The 23,193-nt window shown below is 43.6% G+C and overlaps 1 protein-coding gene and 1 long non-coding RNA gene across 5 annotated transcripts; one reads left to right on the top strand and one right to left on the bottom strand.

Annotated features, from left to right (window-relative positions):
- The first annotated feature begins 322 nt into the window (after window positions 1-322).
- TMEM72 (transmembrane protein 72) lies at window positions 323-7,263 on the top strand. Its single transcript, XM_003641479.6, has 5 exons — window positions 323-554; window positions 3,837-3,903; window positions 4,324-4,395; window positions 5,007-5,146; window positions 5,335-7,263. The coding sequence occupies exons 1-5, from the start codon at window positions 485-487 to the stop codon at window positions 5,793-5,795; spliced, it is 810 nt and encodes a 269-aa protein (XP_003641527.1). The 5' UTR covers window positions 323-484; the 3' UTR covers window positions 5,796-7,263.
- A 41-nt stretch (window positions 7,264-7,304) lies between these two features.
- LOC107053666 lies at window positions 7,305-18,908 on the bottom strand. Of its 4 annotated transcripts, XR_001467128.3 has the most exons (6): window positions 18,735-18,908; window positions 15,655-15,750; window positions 14,306-14,537; window positions 13,292-13,378; window positions 12,502-12,644; window positions 7,508-10,845 (listed from the first exon to the last, which is right to left on the bottom strand). It is a non-coding gene; the product is annotated as an uncharacterized LOC107053666 (long non-coding RNA). The 4 variants fall into 4 exon arrangements; XR_006939611.1 differs by lacking the exons at window positions 15,655-15,750; window positions 18,735-18,908 and adding an exon at window positions 7,305-7,391 and having other exon boundaries at window positions 10,747-10,845; window positions 14,306-15,631; XR_005861037.1 differs by lacking the exon at window positions 15,655-15,750 and having other exon boundaries at window positions 18,735-18,905.
- Between the last annotated feature and the right edge of the window lie 4,285 nt (window positions 18,909-23,193).

Genomic DNA, 23,193 nt, shown 5'->3' on the forward strand with positions numbered 1-23,193 from the left:
CAAATGGCTGTGGTGCCACTGAAAGGCCAGGAAGCCCAGGAGTCCCGCCATCTACCAGAAGCCTGCTGCTCCCTTGACAAAAGCAAGCATCACCCTCCTCACAAATGGTTAACCTGCTGGGAGCCGCACAGCACTAATGACTTCACATGCATTTAATCAGCTTGGGCTTACAGAGCTGCTGCCTCGGAGCAGGAAAGCCACGCGTGCACCCCGGTTGCAAGGTTGCAAATGCTCCCAAAGCCGCACCCCCCCTTACCAATCATTAATCATCACCAGGTCGACGAGTGAGGGGGAAAAGGCCAAGTATCTGCAACCCTGAAGCAGTGCTGACCAGTTCCCTGTGGTGACAGCTTGCTCTGCCCCTGTGGAGGTGGCCAGTCCTTTGGGAAGGTCACCGGGACCCGCACACAAGACGCTCAGCCTGCAGCTGGAGGACTGAAGAGGGAGCCTCTGCTTAGCTGGCATCACCTCCATCATCTTCACCATGCGGCAGGAAGCGTTCTGGAGTTCCTTGGAGTACACCTGCCGATTGCTGGGCATCACCACTGCAGCAGGTAGGAGCGAGCTCCCTTTCTTTACTACTAAAAGAATAGGTGCGGAGGTTCCTGAGCTGTTCCTGAGCCTTTGGCCAGGTGTGGCCACTGTCCTGTGCTGCAAGGGGGGTGAGGGAATTTGCTCCCTTTTGCTTTGGGACACATCAAATGAGAGTGCTGGGTGCACAGGCTGTTTGCAGAAGACAAGACAAAGTGCAGGTGGAAAAGAAAGCCAAGTTATTTTCTTGTAAAAAAGCAAGGGAACAAGCATAGCGTGTGGGGGACTGAAAGGAAAAAATACTCAGGACAGCACAAAACTGTTGGGCTGCCATGGTGGTGCAACATCTCTCTCACTCAGAGTTGGGCTGTGGCTGACATCCCTGCTCCACAGCACGTCTCTGGGTGGAATAAACAGCCAGGGAAGGGACGGTGAACTCAGAGGCTCACTCTGGTACTGCTGCTGACTCTGTCACGGGGCAGGGCAGGCAGAATTCTGCCTCAGTTTCTCCATCAGCAAAGCAGAGATCAAAAAGGCTTAGCTTGCCTCATGGCTGGAGGTGTGAACAGAGGTTCCTGTTGAGAGGTATCTCAGGTGCTTGTATCAGACTCCAGGAATTTGGGATTTCAGACATCACTTGGTAGGTCACAGCAGGCCCTCCCACCCTGGCATTTCCTTTATCAACTGCAGACACTTTGCTCAAGTCAGGAACCAAGCAGAAAGCACAAAGGTCAGCTGGAGAGCACGCAGGTCCCCAAGGACACCCAGAGCCCTGCTGGGACGATGGAGGCTGTGTTCTTTATAGACTGATAAAGTGCAGAGGTTCAAGTCACTGAGTTTGTACAAACTCCCTGCATATCATACTGAGGTTGCAACAGATAGGAGATGGCACACAGCTTTAACCAGTAAATGCAAATCTGTCTGTCCTCATCCTCCTCAGGCCCGCATGAACCCACGCTGATCATATTCACTCTTAAAGCTCCAAACACACACAGATCTTCCTGGTGAAAACACGATCTTGTTGCTGCAGGAAAACTAAAGCTAGAACAGTAAAACTGAAAGAAGCTTACGGTTTGGAAGCCTTAATGGAATATAATCTCTCTTGACTGTTTGCTATTTTCCACACTCTGCATCATCCATACCCCTTCCCGTAGCTCTTCTTGAAACCAGCAGTGCAGTCCCCTCAGCTGAACAGCTACAGAGCACAGAAAGCTGCACTGCCAGTCTCTGTACTTTTCCATATCTCCGCTCTGATGCCTTCCCACTATCAACTGGTTTTCCCAAAAGGACAGTGAAGGAATGGGAGGTACCCATGCTTTATTCTTTTGTGTGTCTCAACGGGGTAAGAAAACAGCTTGATGCAGCGCTTAGTGCCCGATGAGGTGTATGAGGTTTTCACATGAAATGGAAACCACGCAGAAAGGAATCCCACAGGCTTTGGTTGAATAAGAATAATGAAAGGGAGAGGAGAGTGCATCAGCCTCACTAATTGATCCTGAGAGGGTCTGGCCAAGTCCGTAGGCTGCTTGCAAACACAAAAGATTGCCCACAAAATGTAACCCCTTCTTCCCCCAGGACCTTGGAGTGCAATGGGGCTTCTTGTGCAGGAAATGTCAGAGAGTCCCGTTGCCCGTTGGCTCGTCAGTGAGGAACAATCAAACCATCCCACAGATCACCTCTGTGCTGGGGTATCTCTGTAAATTGGAGATTTTAGGCCTCGTGATTTCTGCATCCAGAGAGTCTTTACTTTCTTAATTCTCATGCTTTCAACCATTTAATTCCTAATCATGTGCCTTTAACCACATGATTTGGAGAAGATCCAAATCAAGGCAGCAACAAGCCCAAACAAACACCTCAGAAACAACCCTTTGCTTTTTGCAGATACTTCACCCAAACACCTTTGCAGATAAAGCAGAAGGTGTGCAAAATCAGGGAAATTCCCCAGACAAAGCAGAGACTAGAGCTGCTGAATTCTGCAATTTTCTGTGGGGGATGACTGAATGGATGAATTCTGCATTTGTATGGAGAAGTGTTAAGAAGGTCACTTTATCACAGGATAGCGAAGGACAGTTCCTTGTGTGTAGGACTGCACAGCTTGGTCCCTTCACAGCCTTCTGATGATGCTGATATCCTGTCTTTGCTTGGGCCTGGAGAGACACGATGTGGGCCCTATGTGTTCCCCTGGAACCAGGAGGGGCCAGCACAGGAGATCAGCAGCTGCAGGAGACACAGCAAGAACCAACAAGACCACAGCTTCTAGGTGGGGCTTGGCTTGGCTGTATCAGCACAGCATGCTCAGGCACAGACCCACAGTACTGGCCCACCTCATGGGCATGAGGGGCTGGAGCTTGCCTCCCTGCTTGTGAGCCTGGTACCCTACTTCTGGGTGGGGCACAGCCACAGCTCAGGTAATGTCATCTGAAATCTGGAAAAAAAACTCTCTAACTCCAGTGTGGTGTTAGAGTAACCACAGCCAACTGGCACCTCAGGCCTTGGCCAGTGTGCACTGAGTGCTGAACCAGCTCTCTGCAGCTGGTGCAAAGCCCGTTGTTTCTGTGCTATTTTGGAAATACCCTTGAGGGATGTTGAAGGAAAGTTTGCATGCCATAAAGCTATTGGCCCCCAGTGACCAGTCCTGGAAGGACTTTAGCCTTGCTAATACTCTTAATCTCCCTTAAACTGACTCCCCAGTGTGCCGTACTGGCTGGTGCACTGGGGGGATGTTCATTCCTTGTTTTTAATCTGCCTGCTCCTGTTACAAGTTTTTCTGTTTGGCTAGCAAAGGATTTTAATGCCATGGCTACAGCCCTGCTTGAATGCAACTGGCACGGTTCCCCTGTCCTGCCTCTGCCCTACAACCATGTGTGGGGTGCAGCAGAGGTGGGCATGGAGAGGATCAGGGCAGAGAGACCTCAGGAGAGGACAACAGAGGTGTGGGATGAGGGGCGGGGGCAGATGGGGAAGTGGGACTGTGAAGTCTCCACAGCAGTAGAGAGTGGCAAGGACGTGGGGCAGACACCACTCTGTCCAAAGTTGTTATTCTCAGAGCACATCTTCCCAGGCCATGCAGCAGCAAGGCTGCCTGTTGGGATATTGCTGTTCTTAGTTCCTGGGCTGTACATCAAGGCCAGCACTCAGCTCTGATCCCAGGGTTCCTGTATCAGCTTGAGTCACCAAAGATACAGAGCAGAAGCAGCTGCACCAGCAGCCACAGAGACCAGGGCGTGGATGCTGGGAGCTGATGGGACACCAGGGAATCACAAACTGAGCCAGCAGTCAACATTTTTGTTGCCTTCCCTTTCTAGTGCTGATCGGCGTGGGTGTAGAAACTCTACAGCGAGGGCAATTCAAAAGCCTGGCTTTCTACCTGCTGTGAGTATTTTTACCCTTGCACTCAGAGCTAGTAGAGGTGGCACAGTTGATCCCTCCACCAAACATAGCACCAAACTAGCCCGCAACAGCAGCAGGGAACAGCATCAAAGGCTTTGGGGAATTGAGATCTCCCTCATTAGGCTTCCAAAGAGTAAGTTGATCCTGTTAGTGAGGATGACCCTCTCCCCATGCTGATGTAGATTCAGGCAGGCCAGAAGTGACTCTGGCTGCAAGTTAACCTTCCACGAGTGGAAGGTCTTGGGCTCTCCTCCATTAACCAGCCAGGCAGAGAGTGTTCAGACCCTAGCAAACAGTCTTTGTTGTGACTGGGACAGTAAATTCCAGCCCTCTACACCCCTTCTCCCATCTGCAGAGCACGCTTCAGTCCAGCCCTGCCTCCCTGACAGCTCCACCTTTCAGTTTTTCAGGAATTGCAGTTACTGTCTGTGAAGGCTTCTTCTTTCTCAGTTTGTTCCTGGAGATTTGCTTCACGTGAGTAAATCCTGTTTGGTCTTTCTCAGCCTTTGTGGGACTTGCCCAGGGAAACCTGTCACTTACAGGCAACATCAGACCTGGTAAGGCTGCAAGTGCCACACCAAAGGTCCTGCTCCTACTGCCATGGCTAGTGCAGAGGGGAGATGAGTGGGGTCATGTCCACACCAAATCAAACACGTTTTATCCCAAGCTTGTGCCATAATCTGCTGAGCGTCAGTATAACAAACCCTAGTTTGCAGCATTTCCTTAGCACACAGTATGAAGTCATACAAGGGTCCAGCAGAAGTTTGAGTTAAAATGTAGAAAATCCTTATACACTTCTGCTGACTTTTAGCATAAACTCAAAATCTCCAATTGCTACGAGGCAACACCTTACTAGTAGGTATACTAGTAGGTATAAGCATGCCAAGAAGAGGTCACACATGATGCTGACTTGTTACCTCTGCCCACCACACTCAGGGCTCAGACTTCATTTATCTTCCCTGACCAAAACACTAGTTTTTCTTGTCAAACTAGAGTGAGAGTCTGAACCTTTAGATAGGTCATGGTTAGGTCCAAATCTCCTCTCCATGCACATGGTGTACAAGTACTTCTGTTTCTCTCTCCAGATATGAGCCCGACTCTTTGGCACATACCTGCTGGAAGCAAGCCAGACGCCCAGGGAGTTTCCAGAAATTCCTGGGGTACACTCTGCTCTCAGTGGCTTGCTTCTTGCATCCTGTCATCGTCTGGCATGTCACCATACCTGGTGAGGAGCCTGTGCTGGGGTGGGGAGTGGTGCAAATGAAAGAGGAACATGGTCTGTTGGGGACAGTGGACTGGTAGACCCACAGATGTTGAGGATGTGTGTGGTACTGAGTTAGCTGGACCAAACAAACACTTACTGGCTAACACTTCACCTTGGGCAAGCCCTCAATCAATATATCCTCTCTCCAGGGTCCATGCTGGTGCTCACTGCCTTGGCCTACTTCCTGCTTAGCAAGAGGAGAAAGACCTCAGGGCACAAAGAGGCACATCCTGAGGCAGGCCAATACGTGGACCCTTCAGCCACCATGGCAGCCCCAACCATCGCTGGTGACACTGAGCAGACCTACACCTTCCACGAGGCCCAGAGGGAGCAGCACTGCTCCCTGCTGGGCCACATGAAGAGCATACTGAAGGGCGGCAAGGACAGGAGCCTGACCCCTGCAGCTTCACTCCAACCAGAGGTCCCACCAGCCCCACGCAAGCAAGTGCACTTCCAGGAGAAGGTGGTGCAAATCATTCCTTCTGTCAGCGAAAGCCTGGATGATGCGGAGAGCGAGACTGAAGAGACCACATCAGACACAGCACCCATCCTCACCCCTCCTGATACCCCTGTTGTCCTCACTCCCCTCAGCCCCACAGGACTGTTTTGAGGACTCACCAGCAACAAGGACAAGGCAGGCACACCTGTACTGGTGTTCCTCCCCGAGATTTGGGCAGCTGATGGACTTTGTGCCATGGGCAGTGCTGCCACAATGACTAGAGTATGACAGCCTCCTCTGCACATCCTATGGCCCTGGTAAGTCAGAAGGAAATTCCCCAGGCCAACCCCACAGCTACCAAGAAGGATGAGGGGTAGAGTGTGCATCACCTATGCCCCAATGTGGAGGGGTGGCCAGTTCACCCATTCTGCAAGGGTTGCCTGTACAAAGCAGACCTGCACCTGGTGACAGAGTCTGTGGTGGTCTGAAGCCCTATAACACCATGCCCAGGGGACAGGCCATGGATTGACCAGCCTATTGGCAAGACAGTTTCTCCTCCTGGGGAATCTCTCTCTATGGCTTCATGCATCATCTATTACAGAATGACATGCCGCAGCAGCAGCTCCTGCCTAACATCATGGTATTTGTTTCCCATAAGGCAGCAAGAGGCAGGAAGAGGGCTACCAACATCCTCTGAGCAGCCTCTGCTGGGAACAATTGTCTTCTGACTGTCCTTGTTCTGCCTGGAAGAGCTCATGGAAGCTTGGAGTTACCAAGCACTCTTCTGGAGCTAGCACTTGCTAAATGCTCTCCTTTGTGACATGCTCTGGACCCAGCAGTCACCTCCCTGTGGAAGCAGGGAGGACTCTAGGGAGCCCTCTGGATTTAGAAGAGCTTTGGGATGCTGTAGCACCTGAAGTTCCAAGGTTCAGCATTGCACTGTGTTAAATATGGGCCCCAGAGGGCAAAGGCAATAATAAAGTTACAGTGCTGCCTCACTGGTCCCCTCCAATCCAGGAACTCTTCACTTTTGCCTTAATCCTACTGTATCCTCTCCCTTTGAGGACTATTTACCTATAATAAGGCATTTCTTTCGTGCTCAATCCCCCAGGCAGGATCTGAAACCTGTCAGGGGTTCTCCCAGAGCAGTACAGGGCAGATAGCCCAAGACTCTTTTCTTTGCTCCTGGATCCATTAGCAAAGGGACCTATTACTCAGTCTGTGCCTGCAGATGCCATCAGCAAGACTCTTATCAGCATCAGTCAACTCTTATGGCTGCACGTGGGAAGGAGTAGGGCAGTAGGGTTTGCCCGGACACTGGACATGAGTGTTGGAGTGGGGGACGGTGAAGGACAGGAAATCCTTGAGACCTGCTTAGGCTGATGATAACACAGAAGCCAGTGGGGATGGATGTTTTTTTGGTTTTTTGTTTTTTGTCTTGTTTTTGGGGGGCTGGGGGTGGGAATACGCTGCTTCATTTTAAACGTTCATCTCTCTGAGTCACAATCACCACAATTGCCATTTAGGAAAGTGATGTATTTTGAAGGGAAGTGGGAAAATATGAAATGCAAATGCTCAAAACTCAAAAGGCAAGTGATAAGAACTCAATGCAACTTTTTAATAAATTCTGATTAAGTTGCTTCTGTTATTGGAGATGGATGCAGAAGGCGGCAGAAGATACTGACTTGCAATATTTGACTACCTGTGTTGGTTAACAAAACTGTCCTCAGGAGGGGCTTACGGTTAGCCTCAGGTACCCAGTTGTTCCTACAATCAGACATGAACAAAAAAGCTTCTTGTTCTGACCCTGATGTTTGAAATGATAACTCTATACACAATGCAGAGATTACAGACCTCTTCCTTCCAATTGCACAAATTAAACCTCCATTCCAAAATAGCCTGCTGGAGAAGAGTCACATATACATCTGACTTTAGGGAGATTTAGTTTTCTCCTACACCTCCAAAACCATATTCAGAAAATTGAAGCAATTTACAGACTAACACTACACCACTGATACACTGGACAAAGTCACAGCTCCCACCCACAAGCTGGTTTACTCATCACGGGAAGAAATAAATACAAAGCTATTTTCTTCTAAAGTATATAGTCAAACAGCATACTTGCACCATCAAAGACCCCAGCCATACTGACAGGGTACCATCCCTGCCTACTTCTCCAAAAGGCTGTGCTCAGAGATGGCTCCTTGACTCAGTCACACATCTGCCCATTTTACCCATTCTTACCAGCATGCAACTTCCTGCATCTTCCCAGGCTGTTCTCTGAATGTTACATAACTAATTATATACATAGAGGTAAGGGTTATCAAAAAGGCGGAGCTCCTCATAGATCAACTGATCTGCTGATGAAAGGTCACATTTATGCCACTGCCTCTTTAGCTCTGAGCAAATCTCCACGACATCCTGGGTGCACACAGCCAACCTGCATCCAAATGTCACCCATCTGCCATTACATAGTTATACCCACACGTTATATCTGTGTGACAGCAGAGGCAGCTGGCAAGGAGAACAGCAACAGAGTGAGAGTGCTGGGGGTGGGGAAAAGCAAATTTAACCCCAGATTTTATTGTGCTGTGAAATGCATTTATAGAGTTCTTAATCATTAGCATCTGCAGAACTAGGCCTTTTAGTTTTCAGGCATGTCTCTTTAAAGTCCTGGTGTAGGATTCCATTGGGAAATGGGAGGCTGCCAGTAAGGTGGTTGCTCAGCCTTATTGGGAATTCTCCTTGGCAGAGTGCTTTTCCATATCCCACCACCCTAGATGCTTTTCTTGCTTGCTCCCTTGTATTGGCCTGGCTCTTCTCCATCCCTACAGCTAGCTGCCCTAGAAGATGAAGGTTGGAAAAAATCTGCTCATCTCTCCTGTGTTAAACTGCTCATTCAGTTAAGGTCCATCTCTGACTCACCAGTAACTCTGGAGATACATGCTCCTTCAGAGGCAACAAAGCTATAGCCCAAAACAACCCTGAAGGACACACTCCAATCACGTAGGCTGAGCTGCTGCTCCACAGCACCCTCTCTGTGTATCCCCAGCTCTGCTCCCTACCATCCATCTCATCCCAGTGCTATTTGCCATCTCCATCAGCTGACAGAGCTCATTAGCCCAGAGAAAAAAAAGTAATAATTAGGAAAAAGAAAGCAGGTGGTTGTCTTCTTGGGGTAATGAGCCAAACAAATCCATGGAAGAAAGGGCCAGCCATAGAATGAAGGGGATGAGGGGAATAAGAGCACCCTTTTCAAAAGCAGCAGACTGTTAGAGCAGCTCAGCTGTGCAAAGAAATGTAGCCTCAGGAGTTCCTTAAAATCACAGTGTAGAAGGAATGCTCATCCTCAGGGGGTGCTGAATGACCTTGCAGAGTCTGCTTGCTGAAGTGTTCATTTCTCTTTTGGACCCTCTTTCTATATCTTGTTATGAAGAGCACCTCAGGGGCTACTGAAAGCACCAGAGGCAGTGGAGAGTTGGAGGGTGGAGTGTCAGCATGGAAAACTCACAGAGGCAGGGTGACTGCAGGAAACGAAGGAGGAAGAATTTGATGCAATGAACTGTGAAGTGCAGTGATACCTGAAGTTGAGCTGCCTGAACTGTCAGTCCATACAGCATCACATGAATCCTAGTATATTATTTTTGCATTTATTACTGTTAATTCATGATGCAGCTAATCCACTGGGATTAGCCCACTGACTGAGAGTTAATTATATTGGTCTTTAAACTCCTACGGCATCATATGCTGACCAGAAACAAGATGAATCACTCGAAAATAGTATGTGTGAAAGGTGAAACTCCACAAGGTAACCCTGACAGAAACATTTCCAAAGTTTCCTCCAAAGACCTTCCTGCATGAGTTAAAGTTTTCCTGCTTTGCATGTATAAATGCACTGGAAACTCATCACAATGCTATTTGACTGCAACACCTGCAGCAGCAGTAAGCCCTGGTGTTGGCATCAGTGGCATGAGCAGCTCCTGACTCAGAGCTGAGTCACATGTACATGCAGGAGAGAACCTGCCTCCATTCACTTATGTGAATCAGGAAATAAGTGCTTCATGCTGACATACTTGCAACACTACCACTTATCCCATTACATTCACAAGCTTCTCCTCTGCCTGGGCCAGAAGTTCAGGTCCTGTTTTGGATGGACTCCAGCACTTTGTGCTGTTCAGAGAATTACAAGGACCAGAAACCAGGTCCCAGACCTGCCTGGTGTTCCTCAGAACTCTTAACTCCCTCATCATATTGGAGTGGGGTGAGCAAGGGCAGAAATCTGGCTTCTAGCTGCCAAACGCCAACCTGCATACCGCAGGTGCAATTGCTGCACTTAGGTTATAGCCTAGTGAATGATTAATATACCTTTAGGAAACTAATTCTAGGCAGCTACTCACTCAGTATATGACTTTAATGAATCCTGTTTTGGTGTTGTATGTAAAATGCCAGGAATCTGATTTCCCAACTAGCTCTTTGAATTACACACTAATAGCCCAGAGAAAGGAGGCTATATGGCAGCCACACTGCTGAGAAGGCAAGGTCATGAGTGAAGGTCTTTTATAGCTAACCTGGAGATGTTTAAGGCCTTTGGCAGGTTCAGTCTGGAGATGTAGTCTCTCAATGCCAAAAGCAGCATGACAGTGTCTCCGTGTTCCAGGCCTGTGTATCTCTTCATAGCTGTTTTGCCTACACATGTCTAAAGTTCCTTGTGCAATACTCTCAAAAATTTGTTATTACTCTTAAGGTTGCAGTTACTGCCTGCCTTTGCTTTATAAATAACATTTAATAACATAAACAGTACTTAAGTTGCACTTTCAGCCATGGAAACACGGGCACAAAATGATAAAACATATTTTGTTCTGTGTCCTGCAGCCACAGTTGAGAATGTCTCAAGCCAACTAATTACAACATTGCTATTTCCTGAAACAGCAGCACATACAAGAGTTACTCCATCAGCAGGGAACACGTATCTTTTAAAAAAGGTGCCATAGCAGACCATGTGATAGAAACTATCCAGCAAGGCAAAAGCAAACACACCACGTGAAATTTGTACTGCCAGAGAAATGTTATTGCAGCCACTGTGCAGTTTCTGCCACGAAAAGACCCCCTGCTTTCCTGTTACCTGCTTGTAGCTGTCAGTGATAGCAGTGAACTACTGCAAGTTTGGCTCCAGCTGCTATCCCAGCATTTTCCATGGTTTCCAGTCCTGTGTGGCTGACACCTGTGAAATACAGTTACCTGGGGCTGTGTGCAACTACCACGTAAAGCTTATTTTTGTTACTCAGTATTATTAGCAAAAGTAATTATTGTAGTTATTTCTCCAAAAGCAGCTAAGGCATGAAAACAATTTAAAAGTTTAAAGAAAAATCAGCTTAGGCAATGTCTTACACATTTTATGTAAGACCGTAATTCCCATGTTTCTGGCATTCAAATGGGCCATTCAGATGTCTTTCTTTTCTCCCTAAAAAGGATGGAATCACAGAATCACAGAACAGGTTGGGTTGGAAAGGAACTTAAAGATTATCCAGTTCCAATCACTCTCTGTTTGCAGGTATACCAACCACTAGATCAGGGTTTAAAAAATGGTATGTCAGACAAGCACACTGAAAATTATGGGTTGAATGAGATTAAGCTAAAGCTAGTCTCAAGTAGAAAATCATTAGCAACAATTTATTATTTTGTGAATAAACTTCCTTAAGAAATTTTCTTATGAAACCAAGTAGGTGTGTATATGTTTATATAGCCCAATCTCTACACAGGACAGCTACTAAGAAGTTGTACTGAAGCCAAGTAGACTTCATTTTCTACATTGTTGTTTACATTTTTTTTTTAAATCTGATTTATTCAAAATAGTGGTGAGAAACTTTAAGTAACTTTAAGTTCATGAGTCTGTAAATTTATTCTGTCACATATGAGTCACTCTAAAACAGACATGTATGAAAAGCAGTCAGAAAATAATTTTATCATTGACACTTCAGAAATAAAATCTACCACATGACTGAAATACAGAAAAAAAAACCTGAGACAACAGGTTGCATTCAGCAGTTCAATAAAAAATCATATGTTGACTTTCAGGAGGATACATGGGTCAGGAAACAGAGTAGATGAAATGAACCATAATTGGAATAGAATAAAATAGAATAAACTTCAGCTAATATAAATGCAATTCCAATATAGGCAACACTTCAAGTATCCACTATTGAAGAAGTGGAGGACTGAGGACTGCTCCTGAACCAGACCTGAAGTCCAAACATAATTTATTGATTCTGCTTTAAAGATAATAATTTCTCAAATGTATTTTTTCCCACATCTGCCTGTCTCTTCCACATGACAATAAATAAATAAATAAATAAATAATGAAGAAGAAAAAAGAAAAAGAAAAAAGAAAAAAAAAGGCTGTATGCTGTATGGTCTGGAGAAAGAAACCAATAGTATGACATTGAAGTGTTACTTCTTCATACCAGCAGTCTGATTTAATTGAATAAATTCCATGACTAGAAGCACTGGGATTTCACCTGGGGCTTTGGCTTGACTACTTCACATTCTAGTAAAGGTCTATAGTGACAGCAGAGAAACAATGATGAGGTAGGAAAACACCTATGAAGATCGTGAAGGCAGAGTAGAAAATGGTGTGCAGGAAAGCTGAGAAACAGGAGGAATGTGGGTTTATGAAAGGCTGAAGAGCTAAAAAAGGGTAGGTAGATGAGAAAACATAACAAGACACTAAAACAAAAAGTAAATATGAGGGGCACAAGTTGTTGATGGACACACAAGAAAACTGTGAGAGCAGAGGACACCAATAAGACTGCAAGGAAGACTGAAGCACAGAAGAGCAGACAAAGGACAGGAGACAGGCTAGGTTAGGAGCTGGCCTCACCTCACAAGCAAGGAGAGGGTAAAGGAAGACTTGCTTCATTCATCCAAAGCAGAAGTATGGCAACATATGTTTGAATTTGAAACTCCAAATTGCATTGCATAAATTAGGAGTGGTTCTTTCCTCTTCAAAAGCCAGAAGGCAGACTGAAAAAAGCAAACATACATCAAGCATAAGCGAACATGTTGATTCACGATAATTAATTAACCCGTACAGATTTTTCAACATCTTTTTGATTTTGAGATGGTTTAAATACATTGTGCAAAACTCCTCTGCTTCTTGCAGCATAGCTGTGTGGTTTCATGGGAGGAACAGTGGGACAAGGTGCACTGCCTCACTGCAGATGAAGGTGACAGGATGGCGCACAGAGACAAGGCACACCAGGGTGTGTATGGGAATGGCACGTTTTCATGACACAGTTGCAACAAATCAGCTTTTCTACTGCACATTCAGGAGATACAACACCTCATCGTGCCATGATCATATTTGGCAAACAAGGCTTACATGAAATGACCTCCCCTATCTCTTATGAATAAACAAGACAAACATGCATTGCATAGTGCCTGCTATGCAATGCAGAGAGCCTGCTATTTAACTCTGTGTTACTCCAGTAAATCCACATTGTTTTGGTGGGAAGTACCAGGATGACAGTCTCCAATTAGGTTCATTTACACTACTGACTGTGATTTCGCAGGCAGAAATGCATGCGTGTTTGCATGGTAGCTGAAACACGGTGTATTTGGTGTTTCAAATGCAGCAAGTACTCTGGGATTAGCACACGAATAGCACTAACCTCTGCAGCATATGCTCTTCACTTCCCCACACAGACTGACCCTCTAGGTTTTGTACAGATGGGCGAAAGCACAATGGCCTGTTTTCCCTGTAGTGCATGCAAGGAAACATACCATAGTCAGAAATGTCTGGACATAAAGTAGACTTACCACTAGAGGTAATTCCAAAACCAAATATATCAGTAATAAAATTAAAAAGAAATCTAACCTGTGCAACATGAAAGTACTGGATACAAAGATATAAAATCATCTATTACATATTCTGAAGTCTAAGGAGAATATCAGGCCCTATCTGCTTATAACTCATAAGGGAAGCAGTCAAGGAGCAAGCCTGATAGAGTTCAAGAAACTTTTGGATGATGCTCTCAGACATATGGTCTAATTAAGCAGTCCTCTGTGGAGTCAGGGGTTGGACTAAATGACTCTTTTGGGTTTCTTCCAATGAAGGATATTCTATGATTATATAACTACACTCGCCATGTTTGTAGTAACTATGACAAGCTATAATTTAAATTACAATGTCTTAATCATTAATAAACACACTTACTACATGGCTAGGACTGTATTGAAATGTTGGTCAGTGTTTCCCTTAAAAATGGTGTTCACAGTCACATGAGGATGCCAGCCTCGCAGTCATAGAGAAAACCTTGAAAATGAGGAGCTCCTAATGAGGCAAGAGAGTTTGCTCACGGCTCCAAATGCTGAGAGCTGGCTATTCTATATCACCAGGGAAAAGAAAAAACTGTTCAGAATTCCCCTTGTAAATGACCTTCCATTTTTAATTTGTGTTTTCTGTAATACTCAGCTACAAACAGTAAACAACTTGCAGACAACAGAAGGTCAGAAGTTTAACTAGCTTATGCCCATCAGCCATCACAGACGAAAAGCTTCTCCACCTGAAAATCTGGTTGCTGCTTTGCTTAAATCAGAGGATACCCACAAGCCCAGTCTTCATTCTTTACTAATATTTTCTTGAATAAAATGACCTTACGCAGATAAGGATAAAACATGTCTACCTCCAAACATGATCCAAGAGGAAGATGGTTCATATAAACTGAATGTACACAAAGCTAAGGAGTAATGCCAGAGGCAGGTAGGAAACCCAACGACATCTAAAACTAAGCACTTAAACCTATGCTTGGTACATCCTGTTGCTGGATCAATGGTTACTGGAGCCTCACGTAGCTCCTCATCTTGCTACACTCCTCTTCTTTCCCAAGGTCCCACAGGTAGCAGAGTCCGGGGATTCTGGAAGACAGAAGAAAGAATGGGAAGCAGATCACTGGTTGACATTCTCTGGTATGGTCCCTCCAGCGTAAGTTGCCATTTACATGGAAAATAAGCATTATGAGTACAAGGTTGCATGCACACACCCTGTATTGCACATAAACCCTGTATTAATGATTTCACCCACTAGTAGTTGACAGTTGATGTACCACACATAGAAATATGTTTGACATAAGCAATTATGTTGCTCTGGCTTTGATTTTATTTTCTCACAAATAAACTCCAGGATGTAATTCTCTTCAGCCCCAAATGAAAATTACAGACTAATCATCACTGAAGCCATGGCAGAGCTGACCTACTCCACATCCCTGTCAGCAGTGGACATTTCTGCACGTGTAACAACCTCCGTGATGATGAACATGCAGGAACTCACATTAAACAATATGGTGCATCTTTTTGTGTACCCGCTGAAACCTCTCGAAACTGGAACCTCCTGTCCACCTTCTGGAGAGCCTTCTCAGCTTTTCGACGATCAAGTCTAGTTTCAGTTCCTCCCTCCTTGAATTTGAATAATGCTCACCAGTGAAAAAAGAAATGGCACCAGCTTTGGGGTGCTTCATAAGCTGGTTCTTTTTGTAGAAGATGAATGCTGTCTTATGAAATTAAAAAAACTGAATGCCTGATATATGTCCAAGGTACAAGTTTTACACTGTACATTTCCTGTAAGGCTAAGGGTGAGTACATAACATCAGAGGAACTCATTTATGCAAAACTTTTGTATGTCTTTACATTTGTGCATGTCTCTGAAAACAATATAGCTCTAAAAAATCATCTTGCTTTGCAATAGCGCAGTCACTTGCACATACACAAAGCCCGTACGAATCCAACAACAGCACAGAACCATACAGTTATTTTAAGCCTAAGGGAAGATGGTTAAGTTGTCTTCCTGAGGAAACAATGCTCAGGGGATTATCCTCTCTATGTGTCTGTATGCTCACTGGCAAATTTCGAGCCCTGTGACCATTTCTCACTGATAGCAGCACATTCCTGGCCAAAATGACGAAGTCTTCATCTGTTTCATGGGAGAAAAAAAAAAAAAAAAAGGATGACCGAGGGCTGCAAGTGTATGTAATCATACCTTATCCAGCACCACTGAGTACAAAGATCAGGAGAAGCAGCAGAAGAGCAAGAGAAATACCCCAGTCACTGGAAATGTTGAATTTGCAACCTGTACCTGTAAGGTACAAACTGGTAAGAAACCAGCATTTGCCATACCTAGTGCTCAAGGAACAATTTTTCTAACACAGAAGAATCCTGATATGATTAAATGAAAATTTTGAAGGCATTGCTAGCTCCAAGAATCTACCTGTCAGTTAAAAAATATTTTTAAATCATTATTTTTTCAGATATTTATTCCTTTATTTTAAAAGAAAATAATTACAGAACCACAGAATAATAAAATACATAGAGTTGGAAGGGACCTTTAAAGTTCACCTAGTCCAACTCCTCTGCAATGAACAGGGACATGTACAGCTAGATCAGGTTATCAGAAGGCATTATGGACTTCTTTGTCTCCAGCAGTTCATTCTCCTAAGTCTCTGTCATCACAACTTGTAATAAGGATATTCCTGTCTTTATAGTTCATGTGAATCCATTCTGATGTCCCTTAGGCAAAGATTTTAGCAGTGATTTTCACATAGTTATCAGCTACCTGCCAGCATTTGGAATGAATAATCAGATTAACAGGAATGCAACTTGAAATACAACTCAGACACTGTTCAGACAAGTACTAGGAACAGCCTGTGCACAAAATACTTGGAGACAGAAGTGCCAGCTGGACAAGGGGAAGGAAACAAAAACCCTGGAAGCTGGAGTGATTTAGGCACAAAAGTGATGAACAGCTCAGTCTTACTCACTAGCCCCAGCTCAGACAACAGCCTGTGCAGAAGGTTCCAACACAGCCATCATGTGAAGGAGCACCTGAAATTGGTCCAGAATTTTATTTGCTCTGTTCCTATGTGGCATTGTGAAACTGTGGTGGCAACAGCATGTTAGAAGTACGCTTCCTTCATGTAGCAAGAGAAAGACATATTGTTGACACAAGTAAATTATACTATGTAGATTCTTCATTTGGTTTTGAGAAGTATCAACCTGGGTTCAGCAGAAAATTTTTTTCTTTATAAGGGAAAGCTTGTACTGAAAACACAAACTGCGTTTGGTATGCAGCTTTGCTATTTAAAGTACATTCCATAGATAAGGTTTAAACACTTCTACCATGTTGTTTTCCTTGCCCAAGACCAAAACAAAATTCTAATCTCTAAGTGCAAAGTAATCATTTTAGTTTGTTACTATTTTTTAATTACTTTTATGGTGGACTAATTAATGGGGGAAAACTAATGTTGATGCCCACTCCAGTCTGCAACCAACTCAGTTCAGCCTGTGCCTGTTACAAGTGTGCCAAAATACCAGTTTCAACAGAGTACAAAGGATTTGAGATGCCATCAGCACTGGTGAGGCTGCACCTCAAATACCATGTTCAGTCTGGGGCCTTTCACTACAAGACAGACAGTAAGGCCCTCGAACATGTTCAGGTAAGGGCAACAAAGCTGTGAAGGGTCTGGAGCAGAAGTGTTATGGGGAGCAGCTGAGGGAAATGGGATTGTTCCATCTGGAGAAGAGGAGGCTCAGGGGAGACTGGCTTTTTTACAACACGCTGAAAAGAGGTTGTAGCGAGGTGGGGGATTGTTTCTTTTCTCTGCTAACACAAGAGGTAATGGCCTCAAGTTGTGCCAGGGGAGGTTCAGATTGGATATTTCTTCTCAGAAAGAGTGGTGATGCACTGGCACAGGCTGCACAGAGAGGTGGTGGAGTCACTGTCCCTGGAGGCATTCAAGAAAAGAGTAGATGTGGCACTGAGGGACACGGTTAGTGGGCATGGTGCTGATGGTTGGCAGTTGGATTAGACGATCTTAGTGATCTTTTCAAACTTTAATGATTTTATGATCTCCAACTCTCTCAGCAGCCTCTTTCAGTCTCAGAGCAAGCCGCTTACTTTAAATTGTACCTCTAAATCCGCTACTCACTGTCTACTATCCCTCTGATCCTTAAAAGCAGCTGGAAAGCTCCTGTAAACGTCAACACAAATCTGACTTGAGCAAATTGGCTAACGCATCACCAGCAGCAACCAGAGCCCATTACAAGTGCTACCCGGTGCATGCATAGTGCAGCCCCTGCTTGGTGCTACCACTGGTTCTAATTGTTCTGACAGAGGATTTGAGCTCATGCTCACACAACTTTCATTTGGCAACAAGTCAGTGTCATAGAATTCGAGTCACAGTTGTTGGAAGGGACTTCTGGTGATCATCTAGTCCAGCCCCTTCTAAGGCAGGATCCCTACAGTGGGTTGCACAGGAAAGCATCCTGACAGGTATTGAATAAGAAAAAGCAACCCCAGAATATCTCTGGACAGCCTGTTCCAGCGCATATCAGAACAGACTGTATATCATGTGGCTTTCCACATGCATGCAGATGTATGAATTTTTATTTTTATTTTTAACTAAGTGAAGTTGATTAAGTAAGGGTGAGGAGAAACTGTTGTATATATTACTCTAAAATTAGCAGATGGTTGAAAAGAATTAACTATGGATTCTAGTGTAATACAATTTGGACAGCCACGCAAAACGCATGAATTGCAACAGAATTCATCTTCATCCACCCACACTCAGAGGTGAAGAAACCCTGTTTTACATATGTCTCACAAACTTCATCATTAGCCAAAAATACTGTAGAACCTATTTCTATTGTCAAAAGCTGTGTTTTCTCTGTGTACATCAAAAAGAGAGGAGCCAGCACTGAGCTTTCTGCCCTTTCTCCAGGTGGCTGAGGCTGTAAGATGTGTAGGCAGGAGTGCAGCATTTCCTGGGCACTGGGAGATGAGGTGTCACCAGGTCTGCAGCACTCCATTCCTCCTGAGCTCTGCCCTTTGATTCTTCACCTATGTTACACAAAATATTCATAACTGTGGAAGTGCTGATTCAGAGTTATCTCAGTCATCACCCCAGAACACTGCATCACTCAATCTGGTCACTGCAACATGTCCAGACAAGCTCATGCTATTTGCCTTGACAATGAGAGCCAGAAGTATCTTGTGGACCTCACAGATCTGAGGAACTAATGAAGAACTATATTCAGCATATTGCAAATATTTTCTATTCTTACCTCAGTTCCAGGAAGAGCCAGGTCTAATCCTGAAGCGTAAGGGGGTAGAAAGAGGAATAAATCTGCAGAAAATATCAGAATGATAAATATTATATCACCCTGTGTGTTGCTTTTTATTCAAAGAGAACGAGAAGGAGTTGAGGCTTCATAAGCTGGGTATGTAGTCAACAATTTATACAGAGGCATTCATTTATATAACAACATTTGGGATGACCAGTTTAAAGTTCATTTGAGCATGCCCACAATTGTGAAGCTGCAGCCACAACTGACAGCAGCATTTGAACCTTTGAGCACTTCCACTGGCTCCTACACCTGTTCATACTGTGAGCAGCTCCCCTTGAAGCCTGTCAGCTCAAAATGGAGTGTGTGTCTGTGGTCAAAATAATCAGCCAAACACACCTCAATCATGTTCTTTCCTCAACACAAACATTTGCTCAAAAGAATTGCTAATACACCTCAGTGATTACTTTATCCAGTCTTTTGGTATCTGTGCTATTCAGCCCGCTATTTAACCTGGTCTTCTTAGAGGGAAGACCCTAGACAGAATCACTAAGGCTGGAAAAGACCACTAGGATCACCAAGTCCAATCATCAACCCACTCCCATCATGTTCACTAACCTGTCCCTCAGTGCCATGTCTCCACAGTTCTTCAACGCCTTCAAGAACGGTGACTCCACTACCACTTCCCTGGTCAGCCTCTGCAAACGCATAACCACTCCATCTGAGATGAAACTTCTCATAATATTCAACCTAAACCTCTCCCATAGTAGTTTAAAGCCATTACCTCTTGTTCTAAAAGATATAAAATGTTAATTGTATGCAAGGAAATAAACACAAGATTAATAAATAAACAAACAAATCCCAAATCCACAAGGAGAAAAAGTTTGAAAATACATGATAAAGCAACTCTGGAAAACATTTATTTTCCTACTTCCTTGACAAAATCTGAACCTAGGCAGTTATATTTCTCATTGAAGAGTAGCTCAGACATCAAATAGGGAACATGGCTGCACGATGTCTATACTCTGCACAAAGAGCATCACAAGTTCCCTTTCCTGAAGATGTGGTCACCTGCTCAAACCTACGTTCCAATGCTGGGCGATGTTGGCCAGCTCACAGTATGTTTGAGGCCCACAGCCTTATGGTTATGCTTCCTATGTCCATGAGGAAATGGAAAAACATTCAAGCTTCCTAACTATACATTTAGGGAATATCCACTTTGTGGACACCTTGGTTGCAAATAATACAAATAAAGGAAAATGTCCTGCTACTACTCTTGTAACAGCATTAAATTGGGGAACAACATCAGCATTAAAAGAATAGAAAAAAAAAAGTATGTGCAATGAAATCTATAGAACTATCAAAGAGTCAGAGTATATCCCATTCTTTCTACATAAGATGAAAAGCTGGAATTGGTGGGCTGTAAGTAAACAAGAAACTTATTCCAGATTTATTGACAATTTCATGAGGTACAATAAGATATTTGTTCTCAGAACTCCTGATCTTGCAGTGCCACTCCACAGAGGTTGGTATTCTCCTTAAAAATCCAGCTATCTGTGATTGTAAGGAGAGGCCTGTTATTTCTGTAATGGCTGAGGAGATGAGGAACATGAAGTCTGAAAATGAAAGGAATCACTTCTCTGCTGATACCTGAAAGCTCAAACATTAGCAGAGGGAATGAGGAATAGGAAAGAAATTGATGTTTATTGGTAAGATTTTGCATGATCATGGGAAAAACGCTGCATGACCAACACTTTGCTGCCTTCTTTGCCCAGCATTACTTTCAAACACCCACAGACTGAGTTTCCATCCCTCAGCCACTCAGCAGAACAAATGATTTCTGGCTCAAGGTCAGCAACACTTTCACTTATTTAAGAGCAGCTAGGCCAAAAGAAAGTTTTATAATGTCTCTTTTTTTTCCCTACAGAAGAGACAGATATTTTAGGTGCTATCAGAAAGCAAGTAAATGAGAATATAAATTGTACATTTGTTTTGTCTTAAAGAAAACAAGACTACTCATGGCGGATAGAATTTATACAATTTGGTTGAGTAGGAAAGTAACACATGCAGTGGATTTGCTGGCTAATTCAGTCCAGCTCAGAGGTGTGTGACTGGGACCACTGAGGTTTCAGCCTGGGCTCCAGGTGTTTGTATAATGCAGAGAGAATGCTCATCCAAACATTCTGCATCACCTGTGAGCTGAGAGCATAGATTGTGAAACTGCTGAGTATTCATTCAAACAGGCCGGTTTCCTCCCATTTTTTTTCCAGTTCTAATTTCATAAACAAGCCAATGGATGGATGGATGTCAGTACATTCAGTCTTTACCTATCATTAAATTTATCTCTTTTCCTTTTCTCATTCGCATTTTACAGATTGGACAAATTTTGCCATAGAGTAATTCTGTATAAATTACAATAGGTAACTACAAATAAGTGCTTTATTTAAGAGCCTTAATTATCCTTATCTAGATGATAAATAACTTAACTGATTTTCATTTCTCCTTGTGTTAGCTATCTAATAACTTCCCTTTAACATGATCTAGCTACCAGTTGCCCAATAACTCTAGCATTCCCCAAAGTTACCTAGAAGCTTTGTAACACAAGTGACTTCCTTCTCCAAAGAATGAATGTAGTTAGTTTCTACGACAATGTTCCTTTCCTTAGATTCTCTGACACGTTTCATCTTGATGGAGAAGAACATTCTAGCACAAATGTTAGTAGAGAACACAGACTGCTGCCAAATTCCCCTGGACATGTTTAAAGTCAGCTTTGTTCAGTTTAATTAACAATTAGAGAGCACCAGACTAGCTGCATTCAGTTTTGAGCAAGATTTCTCTCACAAAAAAGCACAGAACCTGCCTGGACAAAAATGCAGAGCAGGACTCCTGATGGGCATATATGTTGTTTTATCCAGAGAGAAGATGTGGCTGTTTTTTGCTATGATGTATGTGTTTCAAGGAATTAGTTGTTCAGAAGAAATCAGAAGAATGAGGAAAGCTGTGGATCCTGAAGCATTTATGAATAATGTAAGGTTTTTGGTGGAATTACCTGGGGACAAAGGAATGCATGGTTCACAGCAGAGAAATTTCTAGGTATTGTGAATAAAAGGGTAGTTATTCATTTAACTGCCTTCATTTAACCCATCCTCCATAACCACTCTATATGCTACTGTTCTCTGCTACAAATCAAGGCAAACTCCTCTCCTTAGTACATCTGCAGTGTTAATTTCCTTTTAATATCAGTTACTAGTTTGGCACTCTCCATGTATCTGAAAGAATGAACATCCGGGATGCCATGCCAGCATTTCATCAGCAAAGCAGGCTTTGAATTACTAGCAACTCAAATGACCAGCACAGATTTGAAATGGACAGCTTTTCAGAAGAGCACCTCTCACCAATCAAGCTTGTTAAATCTGTATTCACTTACTAGAATCTTGTTTTTTTTTTTTTTCCCCCTGTCCTGCATGATAAATTACATTGAATAATTCTGCAAGTGCAAGTTCTAAAAAACTATCCTCCTTCATAAGCACACCCAGGCAGCTCCTTATCTCAGCTCTGGGAAATTCAAGCTCCTGCTATCACAGTGCAGTGGTTCTTGCATCACTGTAACACAAGGGTTTGTGATCAGACGGCAGCGGTACAATAGTTTTTAGAAATTATTTTAACTGAATAGTCAAACCCTGGAGATCACAAAAGGAACAAAGGAATTTTGTGGTAGTTTGGGGGTTACAATATTCCCATCCAATATTGTTTCATAAAAATGCTTATATACTTGAAAAGAAACCCCAGTTGTTGTTGCTCTCTAATATTTCTTTGTAACAAATATCTTAGGCAGGTAATGTATGAAAAGGACTTGTGCAAACAAAAGGATTTGTTGTTTCTCTTGCAGAATGAGCTCATTACGTACAAAGGATACCCCAGCGAGGAGTACAAAGTAATGACTGAAGATGGTGATATCATTACTATTAACAGAATCCCCTATGGTACACAAGATCAGAGAAATCCAGGTACAGTTCACTAATAGGAAACAAACATAGCCCAGTTAGGATGTGTTTTAGAAAGAGATACTGCAGACATCTACCAGAGTTTGTGCACACAAGTGAAATTTGAGCATTCTAGCTGCCTTGAACAGATTGCAAGGTCAACAACATCTATGTCAAGCACCTCTTCTTATAGTAAAAATCTTATAATACAAATTAAGCATAGCAATTTCTTCATAATAAGAGTTGATGAGTAAAGTTAAAATGTATATACACATGTGTGTATATACATATATATCAAATAAGAGGTGCAACCTGTCCAATCAACCCATTTTGCAAGAGCAGGTCCAGCTTCTGAGTTTATCTTTGCTTACACCTGTTTAATTTCAGTGTCTGATTCATATTTTGGATACAGGAAACGTCTGCAAATGATCCCATATCTTCCTTGTTCCTAGCAGTGTTCATCTTCCAGTATCATC

Source organism: Gallus gallus, chromosome 6, assembly GCF_016699485.2.
Source record: "Gallus gallus isolate bGalGal1 chromosome 6, bGalGal1.mat.broiler.GRCg7b, whole genome shotgun sequence".
Classification (NCBI taxonomy): domain Eukaryota; kingdom Metazoa; phylum Chordata; class Aves; order Galliformes; family Phasianidae; genus Gallus; species Gallus gallus.

Excerpts from the sequence above, each read along its gene's own strand:
- TMEM72 (XM_003641479.6), top strand. The coding sequence starts at position 485 with ATGCGGCAGGAAGCGTTCTGGAGTTCCTTGGAGTACACCTGCCGATTG. Across the intron at positions 4,396-5,006 it reads TTCCTGGAGATTTGCTTCAC|ATATGAGCCCGACTCTTTGG; the intron begins GTGAGTAAATCC and ends TTCTCTCTCCAG. Across the intron at positions 5,147-5,334 it reads CTGGCATGTCACCATACCTG|GGTCCATGCTGGTGCTCACT; the intron begins GTGAGGAGCCTG and ends TCCTCTCTCCAG.